Source organism: Trichomycterus rosablanca, chromosome 11 (assembly GCF_030014385.1).
Source record: "Trichomycterus rosablanca isolate fTriRos1 chromosome 11, fTriRos1.hap1, whole genome shotgun sequence".
NCBI classification, from domain to species: domain Eukaryota; kingdom Metazoa; phylum Chordata; class Actinopteri; order Siluriformes; family Trichomycteridae; genus Trichomycterus; species Trichomycterus rosablanca.
In genome coordinates this window covers 25,949,177-25,975,506 of record NC_085998.1, presented here as the reverse complement: position 1 = coordinate 25,975,506, position 26,330 = coordinate 25,949,177, and the positions used below count along the sequence as shown (strand labels likewise).

The 26,330-nt window shown below is 41.9% G+C and overlaps 1 protein-coding gene across 2 annotated transcripts in view; it reads left to right on the top strand.

Annotated features, from left to right (window-relative positions):
* The window catches only part of cfdp1 (craniofacial development protein 1), a 74,078-nt gene continuing 47,748 nt past the window's right edge, over positions 1–26,330 (top strand). For both annotated transcript variants that reach the window (XM_063004097.1, XM_063004098.1), the window contains exons 1-5: positions 1–188; positions 1,162–1,291; positions 16,763–16,973; positions 18,258–18,373; positions 19,458–19,586. In XM_063004097.1, coding sequence (XP_062860167.1) covers positions 119–188; positions 1,162–1,291; positions 16,763–16,973; positions 18,258–18,373; positions 19,458–19,586 — 656 coding nt within the window. In that variant the 5' untranslated portion in view covers positions 1–118. The remainder of the gene's footprint in view (positions 189–1,161; positions 1,292–16,762; positions 16,974–18,257; positions 18,374–19,457; positions 19,587–26,330) is intronic.

Sequence of the window (26,330 nt, the reverse complement as noted above, 5' to 3'; positions counted from 1 at the left end):
AAGAGGATTTTGGCGCTGGTTCTGTGGACTGTAAACTGATGGCAGTTTTAGGAACCTTTAATTAATTTACAGTCATTTTTAAGTATTGTAATTTAGTATATCGTTATTGTAGAACATCATGATGAATTATTCAGACTATGACTCCGAGGATTACTCTTCTAATGAAGATGAAGACTATGTTCCTTCTGGTGAGCGATTTTTGTTAATGGTTCATAGTAAATGACTTACATTTTGTAAACCAGCTGATATTTAAAACCCAGAACGAAATGTATATTTAACTATTACGTCAGAGTAATGTACTTTCCTTTCTTCTTTACATGTGTGGTAATGAATGACAAAACTATCTTGTAAAATAATCATGCTTTATTTGCAGTTAACCTGGTTATAAAATGTACACAGGACACATAACTTGTGTGTTGCTTGTCTTAAGGCTACCAATCAACTTACATGCTTGATGATGTGCCTGGTCATTATCAAAGTGTAATAGCTAGCCCACTACCACTGAGATCCAGTCTTCGAATCTCAGCATTGCTATTTGTCAGATGGGAGTCTACACTGACATGATTGGCTATGTCTGACAGGGAAAGTGGATGAACAGTCTAGCTATTGGGAGATGCACAAGCATGGATAAAATTAGGACGTTTGCATCAAAGAAGGACATCCACTGTAAAAACTGTAATAAATCAGGTCAAAGTGCAGTTATCTGTGCATTTTCAAACATACTGACAGTTGTGACCAACAGCGGGACAAATGATCTTAAACAGCATTTTAAACCTTAATGGCTATTTTTACGTGTCAGTTTCTAAATTAGAGTCAATGTCTATTAACTAACTTACCTTATGGAAAACAGTTACTTGAAAAAGGAAATCATACAACAGTAGCATGCTTAATATTTTTCAACTTTTATGTGCTTCAGCATGGCAGCATACTATTTTATACTTACTAAGAATCTAGACGGAGAACTATGTTTTTATCAGTCATTAGTTTATCAGAACAGTTTCATAATTCATGACAGTCATGAAAGAATGTAAGCTACTTAAGTCATTACTTAAGTAACTTCATGACATTACTTAAGTCAGACGATATAAGAGCAGCATTACCTGATGTTAACTGACAGATGGTGAGTTCAAAATTTATTTATTTATTTTTCCTGTTTCACAGATGACAACCTGAGTGAGGATGATCTAAATATGTGTGAAAAGGAAGATGTGCTGGATGCAGATAACCAGAATGAACCAAGTAAGCATGTCCACAAGAAGAAAAAGAAACTAAGTAAAGGCATTTCTGCAAGGTAACTTTATATATTATATTATATTAGGACATTTTCCTCTAAAGGTTATCTGTTCACATGTTGCTGGCTCACATATGTATATGTATGTTACATATGTATGGTATGACAAAAATGCTGCTAAAATATGATTGGTAAAAAAAGGGGTGTGGGGGTTTTTGAATGTTTTTTTTTTTTTATATATAACTCCAATGCATCTATACATTAATGTGCTGAAACATTTGGACCAGCCCTAAAAATCTGCAGGACAATGACCTAGTTCATAAAAATTGAATGCAGCAAATTTGAACTGCCATAAAGACCTGAATGACCTTGGTAAGGGCCAGATTTTTTTGATGACATACATCCATATAATGATGCTCCCATCTTTTTTTTTTAATAAATAAAAACCTGGAAAGTGTGACGTGCATTTGTATTCAGCCCCCTGTACTCTGATACCCCTAAATAAAATCCAGTGTGACCAATTGCCTTCAGAAGTCACCTAATTAGTAAATAGAGTCCACCTGTGTGTAATTTATTCTCAGTATAACTACAGCTGTTCTGTCAAGGCCTCAGCGGTTTGTTAGAGAACATTAGTGATCAAACAGCATCATGAAAACAAAGGAACACACCAGACAGGTCAGGGATAAAGTTGTGAAGAAGTGTAAAGCAGGGTTAGGTTATAAAAAAATATCCCAAGTTATGAACATCTCACAGAGCACTGTTCAATCCATCATCCAAAAATGGAAGGAGTATGGCACAACTGCAAACCTGCCAAGACATGTCCTTCCACCTAAACTGACAGCCCAGGCAAGGAGAGCACTAATTAGAGAAGCAGTCAAGAGGCCCATGGTCACTCTGGAGGAGATGCAGAGATCCACAGCTCAGGTGGAAGAATGTCCACAGGACAACTATTAGTCGTGTACTCCACAAATCTGGCCTTTATATGACAAGAAGAAAGCCATTTTTGAAAGCAAGCTGTAAGAAGTCCCGTTTGCAGTTTGCCACAAGCCATGTAGGGGACACAGCAAACATGTGGAAGAAGGTGCTCTGGTCAGATGAGACTGACCTAAATGCAAAACGCTATGTGTGGCGGAAAACTAACACCACACATCACCCTGAACACACCATCTCAGCATCATGCTTTGGGGATGCTTTTCTTCAGCAGGGACAGGGAAGCTGGTCAAAGTTGATGGGAAGATGGATGGAGCTAAATACAGGGCAATCCTGCAGGAAAACCTGTTAGAGGCTGCAAAAGACTTGAGACTGGGGCAGAGGTTTACCTTCCAGCAGGACAACGACCCTAAATATACAGCCAGAGCTACAATGGAATGGTTTAGATCAAAGCATATTCATGTGTTAGAATGGCCCAGTCAAAGCCCAGTCAAGACCTAAATCCCATTGACAATTGCTGTTCACAGACGCTCTTTATCCAATCTGACTGAGCTTTAGGACAGTTTTGTTTATAAACGTATGGAAACCACTTTTGACTCAGTTTACAACCGCCAAACACTGCTACAACTGAGGAAACAGTCAGAAACTAACCTGCGGGATGATCTGCGGCGAACTCTGCATGGACTCTGCCTACTTCGCGAACCAGGCCTACAGTCCTCGGTGTTACCTGAAGCAGGTGACCGGGGGAGGGGGCGCCGCAAGCGGTGCTCGAGGAAGCAGAAGCGTGGAAAGCGAGCCGGGGTCCGTGCTAGGCTAAAAGCTAACCCAAGCCGGCCGGCTCTACCATCGTTATTCCTCGCAAATGCATGCTCTCTGGAGAATAAACTGGACTGTATCAGACTTCAGCGAACGACCCAATGTGAGTACAGAGACTGTTGTGTTTTAATTTTCACTGAAACATGGCTTAGCGACAACATTCCAGACAGTGCCATTCAGCTAGACGGGCTAGCATCGTATCGCGCCGATAGAAATGCAGCTCAGTCCGGTAAAACACGAGGAGGAGGCGTTTGTGTTTACATTAACACCGAATGGTGCAAGGACTCTGTGCTTGTTGTGGCGTACTGTTCTCCGATGGTGGAATTTGCTATTGTTAGATGCAGACCTTTTTATTTACCACGGGAATTCACCAGTGTGCTTATTGTCGCGGTGTATCTCCCACCCAGCGCGAACGCGAAGGAAGCATTAAGCAAACTCTACAGAGCCATCAGCGAACTACAGACCATTCATCCAGACGGACTGTTTATTATCGCTGGGGATTTTAATCATGCAAATCTCAAGTCTGTTCTCCCTAAATTCCATCGGCATGTGGACTTTGCTACGAGAGGAGCGAACACGCTGGATAATGTTTACACTAACATTGCCGGTGCGTACCGGGCGGAGCCCCGCCCCCACCTCGGATACTCAGACCACATCTCTGTAATGCTAATTCCAGCATACAGAGCACTCATCAGGCGCTCCAGACCTGTACAGAAACAGGTGAAAACCTGGCCAGAAGGATCCATCTCTGCTCTTCAGGACTGTTTTGAGTGCACTGACTGGGACATGTTTAGGGAGGCTGCAACATACGGCGATTACACTGATCTAGAGGAGTACACGACTTCAGTGACCTGCTACATCAGCAAGTGCATTGAGGACGTCACTACCACTAGAACCATCACTTCCAGACCCAACCAGAAGCCGTGGATGACTCCAGAGGTGCGTGCACTGCTGAGGGCCCGAGACTCCGCTTTTAAAGCAGGTGACCAGCCGGCTCTGAGAACAGCGAGAGCCAGACTGTCCCGGGCGATCCGAGAAGCAAAGCGCGCACACGGCCAGAACATCCACAGCCACTTCCAGAACAGCGGTGACACACGGCGCTTGTGGCAGGGCATCCAGGCCATCACCAACTACAGGACGACCCCACCCGTCTGTGACAGTGATGCCTCCCTTCCAGATGCGCTGAATGACTTCTACGCTCGGTTCGAGGCGCAGAACAACATGTTGGCGAGGAAGATGATCCCACCTTGTGACGACCAGGTGCTTCGTCTCACCACAGCGGACGTGAGGAGAACTCTGCACAGAGTCAACCCACGGAAGGCTTCTGGACCAGACAACATTCCTGGCCGAGTGCTCAAGGGATGTGCAGACCAGCTGGCAGATGTATTCACTGACATCTTCAACATCTCCCTGAGCAGCGCCATCGTTCCAACGTGCCTCAAGACGACCACCATCGTACCCGTGCCAAAGAAGTCATCTGTGTCATGCTTCAACGACTATCGTCCCGTAGCACTCACGCCTATCATCACGAAGTGCTTCGAGAAACTAGTCATGAGGCATATTAAGACACTACTGCCTCCCACCATGGACCCACTGCAGTTTGCGTACCGTCCTAACCGCTCAACGGACGACGCCATATCCACCACACTTCACCTGGCTTCTACACACCTGGACAGAAAGAACACTTACGTCAGGATGCTGTTCATAGACTTTAGCTCAGCATTCAACACCATCATTCCTCAGCATCTAATTGGAAAGCTGAGCACGCTGGGCCTGAACACCTCTCTCTGCAACTGGATCCTGGACTTCTTGACTGAGAGACCTCAGTCCGTCCGGATCGGTAAGAACACCTCCAGCACCACCACACTGAGCACCGGCGCTCCCCAAGGCTGTGTGCTCAGTCCACTGCTGTTTACTCTGCTTACGCACGACTGTACAGCTATGCACAGCTCGAATTCCATCGTTAAGTTTGCAGACGACACAACTGTGGTGGGACTCATCAGCAACAACGATGAGTCAGCGTACAGAGAGGAGGTACAACATCTAACGGACTGGTGCCAAGTCAACAACCTGTCTCTGAATGTGGATAAAACCAAAGAGATGGTCATTGACTTTAGAAAGACACTAAGGGACCACTCCCCACTGCACATCGACGGCTCATCTGTTGAGATCGTCAAGAGCACCAAATTTCTCGGTGTTCATCTGGAGGAGAATCTCACCTGGACCCTTAACACCAGTTCCATCACCAAGAAAGCCCAGCAGCGTCTCTACTTTTTGAGAAGACTGAGGAAAGCTCATCTGCCACCCCCCATTCTCACCACGTTCTACAGAGGAACAATCGAGAGCATCCTGAGCGGCTGCATCACTGTCTGGTTCGGAAATTGTACTGCGTCGGACCGCAAGACTCTCCAGCGAGTAGTGAGGACAGCTGAAAAGATCATCGGGGTCGCTCTTCCATCTCTCACGGACATTTTTAACACCCGCTGCATCCGCAAAGCTCTCAGCATTGTGGACGATCCAACCCATCCATCACATGGACTTTTTACTCTGCTCCCGTCTGGGAGACGATACCGCAGCATCCGGACTAACACAACCAGACTGTGTAACAGTTTTATCCCTCAAGCAATCAGACTTCTAAACTCAGGACTGTAACAATTTCCTCCGGAAATTTTCTGCTGCCACACACTGATCTGTATTTATTGTTACTTGCATTTTTGACTATGTTACTTGCATTTTTGCACACCTCCTGGAAATGCACAATAATTTCTGCACCTTACTTGTATTTTGCACCATATTTACTTTTTAGGCACCTTATCTGCATTGCCAATTTTACGCTGCTAATGTACAACATGTCACTACCTCATGAACCATTGTACCATCTATTCACCATCATGTACTAACACTTGTCTTTAGTCCTGTCTTCTAAGTACTTGTTTAGATTAGGGATAATTAGGAATATCTTTTGTAGTTATTTATTATAGGATTTTTTGTATTTATTGTTGTATTTACACTGTTTTGTATTGTCTTGCACTTTTTGTACCGTGTTACACCGTGATCCTAGAGGAACGCTGTTTCGTTTCAATATGTACTTGTATGTAGCTGAAATGACAATAAAACCTCTCTGACTCTGACTCTGAGCTTGAGCTATTTTGCAAAGAAGAATGGGCAAAAATTTCAGCCTCTAGATGTGCAAGGCTGGTAGAGACATCCCCAAAAGACTTGCAGCTGTAATTGCAGCAAAAGGTGGTCCTACAAAGTATTGACTCAGGGGGGCTGAATACAAATACATGCCACACTTTCCAGTTTATTTGTAAAAAGATTTGAAAATTTACTTTACAATTACTTGCTACTTTGTGTTGGTCTATCACATAAAATCCCAATAAAATACATTTAAGTTTGTGGGTGTAACATGAAAAAATTTGGAAAAGTTCAAGGGGTACGAATACTTTTTCAAGGCACTGTATATGGAAACAAACAACATCCTTAGCGAGATCCAAAGCAGTTTTCAAAAAAACAGGAGCACCATGGATAGCTTAACCAGACTGAAAACATACATAAGGGAAGCATTCCTCCGAAATGAACACACGGCAGTAATTTTCTTTGACCTTGAAAAGGCCTATGATACTACCTGGAGGTATGGAATAATGCAAGATCTACACCAAATAGAATAAGAGGCCGACTTCCAACCGACTTCATAAACAACTTTCTAAAGGACAGACACTGAGTGTAATGATGTAAGGTACCCTGACACATTACCAACATGGACTGTAAAGTAAACACTCACCTGTTGTATTCTGGCACTGCTCACACTCACCAGTGGGGTCCTAAAAGAGTACTATGGGAAAACTCCCTAGCTTTACTTACCTGGGTGAGTCCATCCTCTGTAGAAGGGGAGGGGTGAAGAACCTGTAAAAGAAAAGAAATGTTAGATAAGCATATGCTGTAAATATTGGAAATGTTGTTACTGAATGGGTTTGAGTATTGTTTGTAACTCATAACATTTCGCCATATTTGATGCTCTGTGAACTAGATATTTATTTTTTATATATTTTGTCTTTACCTGTATGAGGTATGGTATGATCCAGGGGAGGAGCTACCTGTTTAAATACAGCTCTGGAAGAGGGGTAAGGGGGTTCTTTTTTTCCTGGAGAAAAGGCTAAAAGCTATGCTAGGCCTGTGACTTGTATACCTCAATGAATGTGACTTAAGTGACTTTGCAGTCACAAGTCTGTTTCCTCTGGTGGTAGAGGTTGAGTTTTCTATTTTTTTTTTTCTTTCATAGCGCGCTTGTAAATATTTTGATTGTTGTGGCCAAAAATAAAGGTGACGGGGAAAAAGAACAACTTCTGTGCTCCTGCTAATTCTTTTCAGTGCTTTCAACCATTCGCCCTACATTACCCATAAAGAGTGCCCTTTTCTACTTGTTTTGTGGTAGTCTGGGAACACGCTTTATCACAAATGGTGGCAGCGGAACTTTTTTTTTTTTTTTTACCCACGGGGCACATAAATGACAACCAAGAGCTCAGGGAACCACTACAAGGAGGTAATGGCTCCCAAGAAACCCCCAGTCACACAAGCTCATCCGGATAGCTGCGAGGAGGAGGAATGTGAACCGTCCTCAGCACAAGGACCCGACCGAAGTGCAACAGAGATCTCTAACCTGCGGCAAATGCTCCAGGACTTCATCGATATTCAGCATCGGAAAGATGGAGAGCAGCAGAAAGAAGCAATGAGGCAGGATCAGAGGTGGCGCTCGCTACAGCACCAGTTCGGGCTTCTACAGGAGGAGGTACGGAAAGTTCAAAGGGGAATGCAGCAGGAACCGGAAGCGCAACAATCCACAACAACAGCAGCAGCAGCGCGGACGAGGATATACAACGGAGTTTACATACGAAATGGAGGGAGAGCACATAAGAACAGCGCCGATGGCATGGCCAAGGCTCCCACAGCTGAAAGACACCGATGATATCGAACACTATTTTGTAATGTTCGAGCACTAGCGGCTAGGTGGCCGAGAGTGGATTGGGCTTTCCATCTTGTCCCGCTGCTCGAGGGAAAAGCGAGAGCAGCATATGTCGCTATGAGCACGGAAGACATAAATGACTTTAATGCAGTGAAAGAGGCTATTCTTAAGAAATTTGAAATTAACCCAGAGACTTACAGGCAGCGTTTCCGCAAGAACAGTGTTTTGAAGGGCGAAACACCAAAGGAACTTTTTACAAGACTTGCTGGACTGTACGAGAGGTGGATGCGGCCAACTGAAAAATCAAAAGAAGAAATAGGACAGGCCATCGTGCTGGAGCAGTTCCTGGACATGATCAATCCTGAACTGAAGAGCTGGATAATGGAACGCAGCCCGGCTTCACCTCGATAGGCAGTGGAAATGGCAGAAGCCTTTATTTCAGCTCGACGGGCAGACAGAGACTTTCACCTTGGTAAACCAGACTTCACCAAACAAGCCAGTAAGTTTGAAAAGCGTGATTATGGCGGTGGTTTGGGTCAGCATAGGTTATCTAACACACAGTGGCATAATAGCAGTAAAACTCCAGCCGAAAAGCCAAAAATCAGATGTTTTAGCTGCAACCAAATAGGGCACAGAAGTAGTGAATGCCAAAATCCACCTACTAGCTCTAGTCAACTTTGTTACGTCCCTAGGAAAGAAAATTCGTTCACTACACATGAGAATAGTGATGAAACTACAGTGCTGGTTAAAATAAAAGGCAAACAGTACAAAGCTTTGATAGACACTGGGGCAAGTCAAACTTTAGTTACCCAGTCATGCCTAGAAAGCCTCCAGTACAATCTGACAGGGAAATTAAGGGTTACATGCATTCATGGTGACGAACAGGTCTATCCAACAACAGAAATTAACATCTCAATTAAGGGACAAACTTACCTGGTAAAAGTAGGAATAATTCAGAATGCTCCGTATGCGGTGATACTAGGTAGAGATATTCCTATTCTGGTTGACCTGCTAAACAAAAAACAAACAAGCAAAGCTGAGGTTATGGTTGTAACTAGGCAGCAAGCTAAACGTACAACTAAAGAGACCGTCGAAATGCTAAAAGAACTACCCTATGCTGTAACGCTTAAACAGAAAAAGTCCAAAACGGAGAAAAGAAAAGACAAAGTTATAGGAACTAAAGTAAGTGAAAATCTGCAACATCCAGCTATTGATAATATCAGCTTACCCACTAACTTTGAACAACTCCAGAGTCAGGATGAGACACTAAAACCACTTTTTACTAAAAGCAAACCTTACAGTGACAGCAGTGACGAAGGTTGCCACTTAGCTGTTAAAGAAAACAAATTGTACAGAGTCTCTGACCAGGGAGAGCAGCTTGTACTCCCACTAGGTCTTAGAGAAGAAGTACTCAAAATGGGTCATGCAGCTCCTTGGGCAGGTCATTTTGGCCAAGCCAGAACCTTTAGTCGAATTGCGCAAAGGTTCTACTGGCCAGGCCAGTACGGAGATGTGATCGAATTTTGCAAAAATTGCCCAGAATGTCAGCTTACATCAGCTCAAAAAAAGTCAGACAGGGTACCTATGGTGAATATGCCTATAATTGATGTACCTTTTTCACGCATAGCTATGGATGTGGTAGGGCCATTACCTAGAACCAAAAATGGCAACCGATATATCTTGGTTATAGTAGACTATGCTACAAAATATCCACAGGCATTCGCACTCAAAAAAGTTAAAACTCGCCAGGTTGTCAATGCTCTAATCCAGCTAATTTTCAGGGTAGGCATCCCAAAAGAAATTTTGACAGATCAGGGCACAAATTTCACCTCAAAACAGATAAAAGATGTGTACAGCTTATTAGGCATTAAAGGTATCCATACCACCCCATGGCACCCACAAACGGATGGCCTTGTAGAGCGCTTCAACAAGACACTGAAACAGACTCTGAAGAAATTTGTAAACCGCAATGGAACAGACTGGGACATGTGGTTACCCTATGTTCTGTTTGGGTATCGGGAGGTACCACAAGCTTTTCCCCATTCGAGCTTCTTTATGGACGACAGGTTAGAGGCCCTCTGGACGTCTTAAAGGAAGCCTGGGAGGGAGAAAACAGAGAGCAGAAGCTGAACATTTTAACCTATGTTTTAAAGATGAGAGAGAAGCTGAGCCAGCTGACTGAGACTGTCCATGCAAACATGGAGAAAGCACAAGAACAACAAAAGCACTGGTACGACAAGGTGGCGAGGAAAAGAGTTCTGCAGCCAGGACAGAAGGCACTGATCCTCCTACCCACCAGTGACACTGGACTTTTGGCCAAATGGCAGGGTCCATATGTTGTACACCGACGGATCGGAGAAACCACATATGAACTGCACACACCAGACCGGAGGAAGAAGTTCATGCGCTTCCACATAAACATGCTGAGGCCGTGGAGTGAACTGGATGCCACATGCTCAGAACAACTGTGGAGAAGGGCGGTGGATGATGAAGAGGAGGTGATGGAGCAGTACCTCCCCACAGAAAGCGGAGGTGCAGTTCTCCCACTGGTATCTCACCTCACTGCGCGGCAGCAAAAAGAGCTACTTCAGGTAGTTCCAGCAAGGCTCTTCTCGGAGGAACCAGGGCGGACAACAGTGACCCAGCACAACATCAGACTCACCAAGGAGGAGCCGATTCGACAAACCACCTGCAGGGTGCCAGCGCGACTTGTTCCTAACCTGAAAAAGGAGGTAGAGGAGATGCTGAGGATGGGGGTCATTGAACCATCGGACAGTGAATGGTGCAGCCCTGTCGTCCTAGTTCCAAAGAAGAATGGAGCGCTACGTTTCTGCATAGATTTTTCAAAGCTAAATGCTGTGTCAGCATTCGATCCCTATCCTATGCCACGGGCAGATGAACTTATAGAGAGGTTGGGAAAGGCCAAGTTTTTGTCCACACTGGACCTGTGCAAAGTACACTGGCAGGTGCCACTCAGCAAGTCCGCCATGAAGTTGACAGCGTTCAGAACACCGTCCGGACTATACCATTTCCGTACAATGCCTTTTGGATTACATGGAGCCGCAGCAACCTTTCAGAGGTTGATGGACAAGGTCCTCAAGGACACTGAAAACTTCACGGCAGCCTATATCGACGATGTCGTTATTTTTAGTGCATCTTGGAAGGAACACCTGAAACATCTAAACGTCGTCCTGAAGAAGATCGATGAAGCTGGCCTTACTGCAAACCCAAATAAGTGTCATCTTGCCCAGAAGGAGGTCTCATACCTGGGTTACATCCTGGGTGGTGGACAAATACGGCCTCAAGTTGACAAGGTGGAGGCTGTGAGAGCGACACCACAACCTACAACAAAGAGGAGGGTACGCTCGTTTTTGGGTCTTGTGGGATGGTACCGCAGGTTCATCCCCAATTTTTCGACTAAAGCAGCTCCACTGACAGACTTAACAAAGAAAGACATGCCACAGAGAATCAAGTGGACTGAGAACTGTGACCATGCTTTTAATGAACTTAAAAATGCAATGTGTGGGAAACCAGTTTTAGCCAGCCCAGACTTTGACAAACCCTGGGTTGTTCAGACGGATGCGTCAGGATTGGGGTTGGGCGCAGTCTTATTACAGGAGGAGGGCGAGGATCGGAGGCCCATCCTGTACATAAGCAGGAAGCTGTTTCCAAGAGAGGTCAGGTATTCCACCATAGAGAAAGAGGCCCTTGCCATCAAATGGGCCCTGGACTCGTTGAGGTATTACTTAATCGTGAAAGACTTTCTCTTAGAGACTGATCACAGGGCTTTGCAGTGGATCAGACGGATGAAAGATTCCAATGCCAGAATCACACGTTGGTACCTGTCACTACAGCCCTTTCGTTTTGACATTCAGCATAAAAAAGGTTCCCAAAATGTAACTGCTGATTTTCTGTCTCGCCACTGGGATGGTGTCGAGCTTATGGAGGGGGGTGTGTAATGATGTAAGGTACCCTGACACATTACCAACATGGACTGTAAAGTAAACACTCACCTGTTGTATTCTGGCACTGCTCACACTCACCAGTGGGGTCCTAAAAGAGTACTATGGGAAAACTCCCTAGCTTTACTTACCTGGGTGAGTCCATCCTCTGTAGAAGGGGAGGGGTGAAGAACCTGTAAAAGAAAAGAAATGTTAGATAAGCATATGCTGTAAATATTGGAAATGTTGTTACTGAATGGGTTTGAGTATTGTTTGTAACTCATAACATTTCGCCATATTTGATGCTCTGTGAACTAGATATTTATTTTTTATATATTTTGTCTTTACCTGTATGAGGTATGGTATGATCCAGGGGAGGAGCTACCTGTTTAAATACAGCTCTGGAAGAGGGGTAAGGGGGTTCTTATTTTCCTGGAGAAAAGGCTAAAAGCTATGCTAGGCCTGTGACTTGTATACCTCAATGAATGTGACTTAAATGACTTTGCAGTCACAAGTCTGTTTCCTCTGGTGGTAGAGGTTGAGTTTTCTATTTTTTTTTCTTTCATAGCGCGCTTGTAAATATTTTGATTGTTGTGGCCAAAAATAAAGGTGACGGGGAAAAAGAACAACTTCTGTGCTCCTGCTAATTCTTTTCAGTGCTTTCAACCATTCGCCCTACATTACCCATAAAGAGTGCCCTTTTCTACTTGTTTTGTGGTAGTCTGGGAACACGCTTTATCACACGGAGTCTGTCAACAACACTTTTTCCACAGACCACATCCAAGAAACAGGAGTCCCACAAGGATGTATTTTATTGGTAACTCTTTTCAATCTCAACATTAGCTAAATTACGGAGGAAATACCACCAAATATTTTCTGCAGTTTATATGTGGGTGATTTATGTTTAAGCCACAGGAATCAGGGCATAAAAACAATAGAGCAAAAGCTCCAACCCCGCATCAGTAAAATACACAAATGGTTAAACACAAATGGCTTTAAAGTATCCAAAAGTAAAATGACATGCATCCATTTCTGCCAGAACAGAAAACTACACCAAGATCCCGAACTCTTTTTAGATGGAGAATCCATAAAAATAGCAGACATTTTTTGATACTTGGGCCTGATACTAGACCAAAGACTCACATTCATTCATCATTTTAAATCACCAAGAGAGAAATGTTTAAAAAATTAAAAGTACTAGCCAGTACTAAATGGGGAGCAGATCTTACCATACTGTTGCACCTATATAGAACGTTAATCAGAACAAAACTGGATTATGGATGCTTCTTATAAGGATCAGCCCGAAAATCCTACCTCAAGAGTCTGAACACAATACACCATCTAGGGATCAGAATAGCCCTAGGAGCATACCGCACCTCTCCCATCCAAAGCCTCTACATAGTCACAATAACCCTCACTTGAACTCAGAAGGATGAAATTAGCATTACAATATACAATCAGAACCATTATTTATATATATACAGTGTATCACAAAAGTGAGTACACCCCTCACATTTCTGCAAATATTTTATTATATCTTTTCATGGGACAACACTATAGAAATAAAACTTTGATATAACTTAGAGTAGTCAGTGTACAACTTGTATAGCAGTGTAGATTTACTGTCTTCTGAAAATAACTCAACACACAGCCATTAATGTCTAAATGGCTGGCAACATAAGTGAGTACACCCCACAGTGAACATGTCCAAATTGTGCCCAAAGTGTCAATATTTTGTGTGACCACCATTATTATCTAGCACTGCCTTAACCCTCCTGGGCATGGAATTCACCAGAGCTGCACAGGTTGCTACTGGAATCCTCTTCCACTCCTCCATGATGACATCACGGAGCTGGTGGATGTTAGACACCTTGAACTCCTCCACCTTCCACTTAAGGATGCGCCACAGGTGCTCAATTGGGTTTAGTCCATCACCTTTACCTTCAGCTTCCTCAGCAAGGCAGTTGTCATCTTGGAGGTTGTGTTTGGGGTCGCTATCCTGTTTTCGAAGGGAGGGGATCATGCTCTGTTTCAGAATGTCACAGTACATGTTGGAATTCATGTTTCCCTCAATGAACTGCAGCTCCCCAGTGCCAGCAACACTCATGCAGCCCAAGACCATGATGCTACCACCACCATGCTTGACTGTAGGCAAGATACAGTTGTCTTGGTACTTCTCACCAGGGCGCCGCCACACATGCTGGACACCATCTGAGCCAAACAAGTTTATCTTGGTCTCGTCAGACCACAGGGCATTCCAGTAATCCATGTCCTTGGACTGCTTGTCTTCATCAAACTGTTTGCGGGCTTTCTTGTGCGTCAGCTTCCTTCTGGGATGACGACCATGCAGACCGAGTTGATGCAGTGTGCGGCGTATGGTCTGAGCACTGACAGGCTGACCTCCCACGTCTTCAACCTCTGCAGCAATGCTGGCAGCACTCATGTGTCTATTTTTTAAAGCCAACCTCTGGATATGACGCCGAACACGTGGACTCAACTTCTTTGGTCGACCCTGGCGAAGCCTGTTCCGAGTGGAACCTGTCCTGGAAAACCACTGTATGACCTTGGCCACCATGCTGTAGCTCAGTTTCAGGGTGTTAGCAATCTTCTTATAGCCCAGGCCATCTTTGTGGAGAGCAACAATTCTATTTCTCACATCCTCAGAGAGTTCTTTGCCATGAGGTGCCATGTTGAATATCCAGTGGCCAGTATGAGAGAATTGTACCCAAAACACCAAATTTAACAGCCCTGCTCCCCATTTACACCTGGGACCTTGACACATGACACCAGGGAGGGACAACGACACATTTGGGCACAATTTGGACATGTTCACTGTGGGGTGTACTCACTTATGTTGCCAGCTATTTAGACATTAATGGCTGTGTGTTGAGTTATTTTCAGAAGACAGTAAATCTACACTGCTATACAAGCTGTACACTGACTACTCTAAGTTATATCCAAGTTTCATGTCTATAGTGTTGTCCCATGAAAAGATATAATCAAATATTTGCAAAAATGTGAGGTGTGTACTCACTTTTGTGATACACTGTATATGTGTATATATATATATATATATATATATACAGAATAATATACCCACGTCCCCCAACCCGACATAATGGACAAAATTAAATAGCCCAGAACCCTCACAATACCATACCTCTTTGGGAAATCAGAAAACATCATCTTCGACATTGCAGACAAGAGGAAAGGAACCACACACCCAAACATCTTAACAATTTTCTTAAAGTCAGAGAAAAATACCCACACCACCTGCCTATCTACACAGACGGATGCAAAACCACAGACCAGGTAACAGCAGCTGTATATACAAAAAGATACACAGACAAAGAAAAAATACCCCAAGCCAGCTCCATCTACAGTGCAGAAACCCATGCAATACTTATGGCATTTACTTATGCAGAAGAAGAACAAAAACACAAAATCTTAATATGGACAGACTTGCAATCATGCCTTAAAGCTCTGGAATCATACACATCAGACCACCCTATAATTAACAATATACAAAGGACAATCAACAAGCTAACAGAACTGGAATATGACATACAGCTATGCTGGGTTCCAGGACACAGTGGGATAGCAGGGAATGAAAAAGTGGATCAGCTAGCTAGAGAAAAAACAAGGCAAAATACGACAAACATCAAAATCCCATCAACAGATTTAAAACCATCAATACATTTCTACATCAAGGAAAAATGGCAAAATGAATGGAACGCCCAGACCACCAACAAATTCTGTAAAATACACCCAAACGTCAATGCTAAACCAAGAACTCACGGCCACACGAGAATAACCCACCAACACCTGGTAAAAGGAGAAAAAAAACCAACCTGTGAAGTCTGCCAAACACCTGTATCAAAAAAAAAAAACACATCCTAAATAGAATGCCCCAAATACACCAAGGAAAGAGAACAAGTACACATTCCAGAAACCATAACAGAAATCCTTACACAAGACAACACAAGTTTTAACCTACCTCGCAGCCATAAAAATGAAAATATAAAACAAACCAAAATATAAAGACAACATAAAAGATGTGTTAAACATGGCGTAAAAATCCAAATAAATAAATAAATACTCTCCAAATACATTTCATGAAAAAATTGTGAGTAAACAAACATGTCTGGTTTACCAGATTTTATTGTGATTGTTGGGTGCAGTATTAATGTTGCAGTAAACCATTGATGGGACAGAACAAGTCTTTTTGAGGAACACAATCAAAACAAATCTGACTTACTGCAACAGTGAGTAATGGATTTTGCAGGACAACTGGAGATTTATGAATCCGATTAAGGTGGACTTTCATTCATTTTAGGTAGTCAAAAGACATTTCTCAAATCAGTTTGATTAAATCTGCGTTATTGCTATTTTGGGCTCTTTGTAAGAATCCTTCACTGGACTCTGACCAGGATAAAATGGTTAATAAAAATGAAATGGAATTTGTTCTGAGAAGCTCATTTTCCATGATTGCTACTTGTAGCTTAAAATTTTTCCAAGTAATTGTGTGCAATGTACACAAGAACATTTTTTGTTTTGTTCTAAGGCATCTAAAACATATTTAACCTTCACAAAAATATTTTGAAATTATAGTCACTGATTTATCTTTTATTAATTAATTGTTTTAAACATTTTAACACATACATTTGAGGTAGGTACGGATGCACTGAAGTTATTTAAAATAACAAAATGTTTGAAACAAACAGACAGTTTTCTCCTTATGGTACAATACAGTAGGAGGCTTTCTCTTTATATATTGCACATTTGAGATTAATTTATGAAGCAATGCTTTCAGTTGGACCTTCCTATTGGAATACCTGTCTATGCTTATAAACACACAATTGCCTGTTTTTTTCTATGAAGAAAAAGTAAAAAAGGAGGGCTTAAGCTGGAAGAAGGTGATGAGGGTGCCCCAGACCAACCAAAACAAAAAACAACAGCAGAAGAAAAGTCTGTATCAACGTCCACAGAGAATAATGAGGAACAGCAGAAGAAGAAGGAAGATGATCTTTGGGTTAGTTTTTTAAGTGATGTTGGCCCTAGACCCAAAGTTCAGGCTACAGGCTCGCAACAGGTAGGTGACCCATTGTCTCTGAATATGTAGGATAACTTACTAAAGGATTTAAAAATGTACAGTTTGCTAGCAACAAGGTTATAATTCATAGAAAATACACAGGTATTTTTTTATTAATTGGTAATACTTTTTTGAATGTCAAGTGGAATTCGAAAGCTGATATTTTATAGACCGATTATATAGTTAAGTTTGTCACCATTGGTGTAATATTTGACCTGTGCTGCTGTTTACAGTTTTTACATCAAGACTGCTGCCATTATTTTTTTGACACTAATAATTACTTGCTATTGTCTTGCTGACACAGGCAGTAACGTCCCTGAAATATAACATTAATGCTGCGTTTACACATACAGGTTACACATGCCATTGGCACTAACACACTCCAAAACATTACAGACTCTGCCTTTTGAAGTTTGTAACAGTCAGTTACAGTTTGTAACCCTTTTCTAACATGTCAGACCGCATGTTGTCTTAAGTAAACTAAGAATTTGGGACCATTTCTGGATGCTTTTTATATTTAGCTTCCACTTACATAGTGGAGTCTCAAATTCCATTTGCAGATGCAGCGGCAAACATGTCCTACCTCCTAGATTTTGTTTGTTCGAAGCTCTCCTAAGTTCTTGTTTGAAATGGTAAAAATACTGATGATGTAACGCTTTAGAATATTTTTGTTTAGAGGTGCTTCAAGTAATTTCAGAGGGAGAAACTCCAGATCTAAATGAGTCAGATTTTCAGTAGTAATTAGAGATCTTTACTTTGATTACATTACTTAGTAGCTATGCGGTAATATCATGCTGGAAATTTGTAGTAGTTGTAAACAGTTACATTTTACCTATATAATCAGTAAAGTTGTGGTTTTTTTGTCTTTTCGACAGTGTTTCCTTTCGTCAACATAGTTTACACAAAGGCTACATTTAAAAGAAATTTAAAAATGTAACTTTAGTATCTATTTCATAATAATATTAATCTAATGTGTAGTATGATGGTTCATGGTTTAAGAAAAAAAGCTTGTTTATGATGGTATTATTTAATACTATAATAAGCTAAGATTCAAATGAGTCAGAGAAGCAGAACTGGTTAACGGTAAACAAGCATCGAATAGTCTGGTTACAATAATCTTGCTAATTTAAATCTGATAACAGCCTTACTTTACATGTTATAGTATTCTTTTAGCATAAATGCTTAAATACAATCCTCAAATCTGAAAATCTAAATAGATTAAAAGCTTGGTGGATTTTTTCCATGGTGGCTCAAAATAACTATTTTTTTGTTAACTATATTTAGACCGCGTGTATGGCCGGTAAAGCCAGCACAGACTTTCCTCAGGAAGAACCAAAACCCAAAGACCCCCCCACAGTCACAATAACCAAGATCTATGACTTCGCCGGAGAAGAAGTCAGGTAAGTCTGTACATTTAGATGCTGCATGGCTGATTTCAGTCGCAAGATGGCAGTATCGCATAGCGGAGGACAGCATTGCCTCATTAAACCCTGCATAATGCTACTATGCGTGGTAGCCAGTACTAACCGTACAACCCTAAATTAAAAAAAACTTGTGACAGTAGAAAATACAGATGAAAAGCGCAGTGTTTCTTACATTTACTTTTATTTCATAGCAGACATTATGAACTCAAGATGTAAGGGGTAAGGCATTTGCCACTTTGTAATGTTGCCATTCCTTCTCACAACATTTAAAACATTTAACGTTCAACTTAAAAAAGTTGCTGTTCTTGATCTTGGTAAACGTAACTGTATGTATTGGCCATCCAGTGGTGTGTGGTTTGGATGCAGATTATTAGGATTGGTAAAATTGGAGTGTTACTGAGCATGTTTTTCAGTGAAAGAAACAGACTCAAGGAAAGCTGACCCTTTGGATGAAGTGTAAATTACCTTTGCTAAGGCCACTGACAGAAACCGATATCATGACAGACCCTGACTATTACATAATACACATTTCCACTGTGTGACAGTTAACATACGCCTTTTTTTTTTTGCACAGTAAAGTTTTAGGTGGCATTTATAATCGTAATTCAGTATTGTAGAGATTGACAAAGGTATGCCAAAGTAATCCCTTGCCCATGTGGTTATATCAGCTATTGTTAAAAGGTGGTTCTTGATGCAGTGCCGTCAGAGGGGTTGGAGGTTACAGGTCTTCATCTTAGACTTGCGCCCTAGCCCTTTATGCACTGAAATAATTTTCTCATGCATTTGTTGACAAACTGCCCATTTTTGCTCTTCAAAGACTCAGCCTTTCATGCATACGCCATTTGGAACAAATCATGATTACAATCACCTGTTGACATTACCTGTTTGAAATCACATTGGTATTTGATGTTTTACTTTATTACTTGCCCTACTATTACTTACTAGTACTTACTATTACTGCAGTGGAATACATCCCAATGTAAATGTAGGCAATACTGCATTTTAAAAAAATGCGATGTGATTTAGAGGATGATGTACAATGCATTTACCATCCTTACAGGGTCACTAAAGAAGTGGACGCTGACTCACGGGAAGCCAAAAGCTTTCTAAAAAAGGAGGATAAAGTGGAGGAACAGCAGATTTCAGTCTCTAAATCCCCTGCTCCTTCCTCTTTCACTGCTGGACCAAGGTACCACCACACACACACTTTTTATATTTGCTGTCATTGTAATGCTTTTATCTTTCAAGTTCTAGTTAGGACAATCAAAATAATTTAGTCCCTTAACTGGAAAGTTCAGACCTGAGTTAGTTATATGTCATCATAGCAGTATAACTGCTAAAGCTGTCTAAAGCTCACTTGGGCATTGTACGGCCTCCGTGCCAAATCCAGCCCTTTTGCTGTACCCGACCGACTCGCATGAGGTTAGTGGTAATTAAAAATCACCACTGCTCTGAGAGACGAAGCTTTACACTGTGTTCCAAATTATTATGCAAAAAGTGTTTAGGAGTGATAAGGTAAGAATTTTTTTGTTTGTCAGTTAAACTCATTGATGGTGATGTGTGTCAGGGCTCTTTATATCACTGAAAGCAATTGCAGACACCTGTGCTAATTAGTTTGGCAGGTGTGTCCAATTAAAGGCAAGACTACTTAAGAAGGCTGTCCTACATTATTAAGCAGCCTACATTTTCAGCCAAAATGGGAAAGAAAAAGGATGTGTCGGCTGCTGAGAAGCAACAAATTGTGGAGTGTTTAGGTCAAGGCATGACTACAATCAACATTGCCAAGACACTTCATCGTGATCATCGCACAATCAAGAAGTATGTAGCTGATTCAGAGCACACACGTGTGCGTGCTGATAAGGGAAAATTGAGGACTCTTTCCAACAGGCAATTATGTCAGGTTAAAAGAGCAGCTGCAAAAATGCCTTGTCATAGCAGCAGACAAGTTTTTGAAACTGCTGGTGCCTCCAACGTCCCCCGAACACGTCTGGGAGGGTATTCTGTCCTCATGCAAAACAATTGAAGCAGATACCATCCAAAACCTGACAAATTCAATGGACGAGAGAGTTCAGAAGCTCCTTTCGAACAAGGGGTCCTATGTGCAAATGTAACATCACCTAGAATAAAGTTTTGACTTGAAAACTGTTTGATTTCAGTTTGTAATAACCTGCTAATGCTTATAATTTCACAAATGACCATTTTTTTGTTCTTTATAAAAATGAAAAGGTTGAAAACTCTGCTGTGCATAATAATTTGGAACATGCATTTTGAGTGCATTTTGAGTGTTTTTTGAGTTTTTTTTTAAATATACTGTTATCATTGGCAGTTTGTTCAAAAACCTTTCAATTGTACTCTAATAGTTGATGACTGGAAAATTACAATGACTGCAATTCATATAGGTAATTTTGGAAAATCTGAGAAAATATTATTTGCATAATAATTTGGAACACAGTGTAGTAGAGGCATACATCTTTTCATATTTTCTTGCACAGAAGTTGTAAATTATGCAGATAAGTTTCTACTTCTTCATTTCAAGGTAATGCAATTTACAGTATTTTGCATTTTTTAATAGCAAGTGATGCTTTAAAATGCATTTTAATGAAAGTCCTAAAAGCCATTGACAGTTTTACACACACCTAGAATGCAACCACTTTAGTTTAGTTTTTTCTGCAGCAACTTGTCATGAATAGTTTGTTTAAAATCCTATTCTGATATTAGTTCACAATATTCCAAAGAGTGTTTTTTGAGATGTCACTGAATGATTTGCTTTTGCTGTCTTCAAGTTTCCCAATAAATTCCCAGTGGTGCTTAGGTCAGGACACTCTTTTGGTTCAGTTAGTTGCTGCCAAGCACTGAGATGTTGTTTGGGTCATTATTCTGCTGCAAGATAATTTTTTTCTCCCCAAAGATTCAAACCAAGGGTATAACATGTCTTTGTAGAGTGAAAAAATAGTAGGATAGTAGTAATAGTAGGGTGTGGTTGATTCTGTGCATTTGCCCTCCATAGTAGACAAAACACCCCAAACTTGAAAATTGCCTCCATCATGCTTTGCTGTTTTGGTATACTCTGCTATTAATGTGGTCTGGATACAGATCATCAGGTTTGGCAAAAACAGCCCCTGTTCTTAAGTCAAAATGTTTGTTAGTTAAACCTATTTTTCCCATAAGAAATAATGTAAATAGAATTAATTCATGCCAGACCTCCCAACCTCCCCTTACCTAACCTTTCTAATGTCTTAAATAGTCTTTTTTGTTATAAATACAAGTATATTTCCCCTTAAATCTTAAATTATATAATAGACATTCCTGTATATCAAGAAAACATAGAAAAAAAACACTGTCCTCTGTCCGAACGTTTGCTCACTGTGTATACACTGCCTGGCCAAAAAAAGTCACACACTATAATATTTTGTTGGATCGTCATAAGCTTTGATTATGGCAAGCATTTGCTGTGGCATCATTTCCACAAGCTTCTGCAATGTCACAACATTTATTTCTGTCCAGAGTTGCATTAGTTTTTCCTCAAGATCTTGTATTGATGATGGGAGATTTGGACCACTGCGCAAAGTCTTCTCCAGCACATCCCAAAGATTCTCAATGGGGTTCAGGTCTGGACTCTGTGGTGGCCAATCCATGTGTGAAAAAGATTTTCTCTTTCACAATTTGAGCCTGATGGCATTGTCATCTTGGAATGTGCCCGTGCCATCAGGGAAGAAAAAATCCATTGATGGAATAACCTAGAGATGCACGAGTACCAATACTGGTATCGGGTATCGGCCTGATACCGCGCTCATTAACTCGTACTCGTACTCGCAAACGAGGCTCCGATACTAAACATCCGATACCGTGTGCCTAGTGCACGTTGCTGCGTTATGCCTGGTTCACACTACACGATTTTTGCCCTGATTTTCGCTCGGTGACTGGTCGGCGCTAGATTTGCCGGCTCGGGAGCAACTCGGCGTTCGCTCGGGGAGCGCTCGTCTAGCACGTCAGATGTCTGATCTGAGATGTGCGACTGGCAGTGAGTGACATGTCGAACAGCCAATGAGAACGCAGGATACGGTGTGAGGGGCAACACAGGAGATGAGTGTAAACCGGTGGGACAGAGGCTTAATTAATATAGTTTTATCAGAATACACCGGCACACACACGTTTTACAGTATTTCTGACCTGATCGTTTTCTACAAAACATAACAACAAAACACCAACATTGCAAAAATATTTATTAACCTCCATGCTATTCGTGTTGCCAAATCCACTCAGATTCACTTATTTTTCCTCCTAGATTTCATCACGATTTCAACACTTTGCTACTTGTTGACGTGCATTTTTGGACGTGGTATCATTAAACTTCTCGTCACTTCTCACTTGTGTCTTTGTTTAAAAAAAACGGTATTCTAAATAGGTATCGGTATTGGCAAGTACAAAAATACATGTACTTGTACTCGTACTCGGTTGGGAAAAAATGGTATCAATACATCGCTAGAATAACCTGGTCGTTCAGTATATTCAGGTAGTCAGCTGACCTCATTCTTTGGGCACATTACGTTGCTGAACCTAGACCTGACCAACTGCAGCAACCCCAGATCATAGCACTGCCCCCACAGACTTGTACGGTAGGCACTAGGCACGATGAGTGCATCACTTCAGCCGCCTCTCTTCTTATCCTGATGCGCCCATCACTCTGGAACAGGGTAAATCTGGACTCATCAGACCACATGACCTTCTTCCATTGCTCCAGAGTCCAATCTTTATGCTCCCTAGCAAATTGAAGTTGTTTTTGCCGGTTAGCCTTACTGTGGTTTTCTTAAGGCTACACAGTTGTGTAGTCCCAATCCCTTGAGTTCCCTTCGCATTGTGCATGTATTAAACATATCCCTGAGTTCTACTGTAGTTTTTCTACCATTTAATTTCACCAAACGTTTAAGTGATCGCAGATCACGATCATTCAAGATTTTTTTCCGACCACATTCCTTCCTCGAAGATGATGTTTCCCCATTGTCCTTCCACTTTTTAATAATGCGTTGGACAGTTCTTAACCCGATTTTAGTAGTTTCAGCAATCTCCTTAGATGTTTTCTTTGCTTGATGCATGCCAATAATTTGACCCTTCTGAAACAGATTAACATCTTTTCCACGACCACAGGTTGAGTCAAGTTGTTCGTGACATCACGTGTAAAGGGTTCGTAACTCAAGGGTCTACTGTGTATGTATGTATGTATGTATGAATATATATGTATATATATATATATATATATATATATATATATATATATATATATACAGTATATATACAGTGTATCACAAAAGTGAGTACACCCCTCACATTTCTGCAGATATTTAAGTATATCTTTTCATGGGACAACACTGACAAAATGACACTTTGACACAATGAAAAGTACTCTGTGTGCAGCTTATATAACAGTGTAAATTTATTCTTCCCTCAAAATAACTCAATATACAGCCATTACTGTCTAAACCACCAGCAACAAAAGTGAGTACACCCCTTAGTGAAAGTTCCTGAAGTGTCAATATTTTGTGTGGCCACCATTATTTCCCAGAACTGCCTTAACTCTCCTGGGCATGGACTTTACCAGAGCTTCACAGGTTGCCACTGGAATGCTTTTCCACTCCTCCATGACGACATCACGGAGCTGGCGGATATTCGAGACTTTACGCTCCTCCACCTTCCGCTTGAGGATGCCCCAAAGATGTTCTATTGGGTTTAGGTCTGGAGACATGCATGGCCAGTCCATCACCTTTACCCTCAGCCTCTTCAATAAAGCAGTGGTCGTCTTAGAGGTGTGTTTGGGGTCATTATCATGCTGGAACACTGCCCTGCGACCCAGTTTCCGGAGGGAGGGGATCATGCTCTGCTTCAGTATTTCACAGTACATATTGGAGTTCATGTGTCCCTCAATGAAATGTAACTCCCCAACACCTGCTGCACTCATGCAGCCCCAGACCATGGCATTCCCACCACCATGCTTGACTGTAGGCATGACACACTTATCTTTGTACTCCTTACCTGATTGCCGCCACACATGCTTGAGACCATCTGAACCAAACAAATTAATCTTGGTCTCATCAGACCATAGGACATGGTTCCAGTAATCCATGTCCTTTGTTGACATGTCTTCAGCAAACTGTTTGCGGGCTTTCTTGTGTAGAGACTTCAGAAGAGGCTTCCTTCTGGGGTGACAGCCATGCAGACCAATTTGATGTAGTGTGCGGCGTATGGTCTGAGCACTGACAGGCTGACCCCCCACCTTTTCAATCTCTGCAGCAATGCTGACAGCATTCCTGCGCCTATCTTTCAAAGACAGCAGTTGGATGTGACGCCGAGCACGTGCACTCAGCTTCTTTGGACGACCAACGTGAGGTCTGTTTTGAGTGGACCCTGCTCTTTTAAAACGCTGGATGATCTTGGCCACTGTGCTGCAGCTCAGTTTCAGGGTGTTGGCTATCTTCTTGTAGCCTTGGCCATCTTCATGTAGCGCAACAATTCGTCTTTTAAGATCCTCAGAGAGTTCTTTGCCATGAGGTGCCATGTTGGAACTTTCAGTGACCAGTATGAGAGAGTGTGAGAGCTGTACTACTAAATTGAACACACCTGCTCCCTATGCACACCTGAGACCTAGTAACACTAACGAGTCACATGACATTTTGGAGGGAAAATGACAAGCAGTGCTCAATTTGGACATTTAGGGGTGTAGTCTCTTAGGGGTGTACTCACTTTTGTTGCCGGTGGTTTAGACATTAATGGCTGTATATTGAGTTATTTTGAGGGAAGAATAAATTTACACTGTTATATAAGCTGCACACAGACTACTTTTCATTGTGTCAAAGTGTCATTTTGTCAGTGTTGTCCCATGAAAAGATATACTTAAATATCTGCAGAAATGTGAGGGATGTACTCACTTTTGTGATACACTGTATATATATATATACAGTATATATATATATATATATATATATATATATATATATAACTGGTCATCTCTGCAACCACCTCGATCGTCGTGTTTGCATGCCATGCCATGCTGACTGCGGTGTGTCCCACAGCTGCTGGAGGGTGTGTGGGAGGATCCATAAAGCAAACACGACGAACGAGGTGGTTGCAGAGATGACCAGTTGAGTTCAAGTGTGGGGAATCAAGGGGCCAGGGTAGTACTTGGAAGTCTTGTTCATGCTCTTCCAACCAAAGTCGGACATTTCTAGCCGTGTGAAAATTGAAGTTTTTCTGCCAATGCAACTTTGTTAGCAGAGGTGCAGTGACCACTCGTTTGCTTCAGGACCCCGTACGCAGTTGGATTCACTAAACTGTTGTTTTAGACACACATTTGGTAGACTCTGGTTCATTTTGAGCTGCTTCACTGCAGCGTGTCGGTTCGCCCTCGCGCACCTTCATAACCGATGTTCACCTCTCACATCAGTGGCACGTGGTGCTCCGCAGTTTCCACTTAGCTTATTCGCAATGGTGCCATTTGTCTACTCACGATACACTTTCACCACAGCAGCATGTAAACAGTTCACAAACTGCACAGTTTTAGAAATATTGCCACCCTTGGCCCGGAAGCCAATAATCTTCCCTTTTTGCAACTCTGATAAATCGCCCCTTTTATCCATGCCAGCATTGAGGGATATGTGTTAGACAGCCTATCACACACCCTATATACCCACCATGCCAGCTCATGAAACGTGACTTCCTTCATGAGCTGCGCGCTGCTGCCTTCAACAGTGTATAGTTTGTATAGAATGACAATACAAGCAATCCAGCTTTGGAAAATTTGCATGTGTAGTTTAAAATAAAGTTAATCCCTCAAATACTAGTTCTGTTCATATTCATGCTTTTTAAGGATGTAATTTGATCAGCTATTCTGGTCTGGTCAATTTCTATTCCACACACTGTGCATGAGTCAGAGAGTATAGCA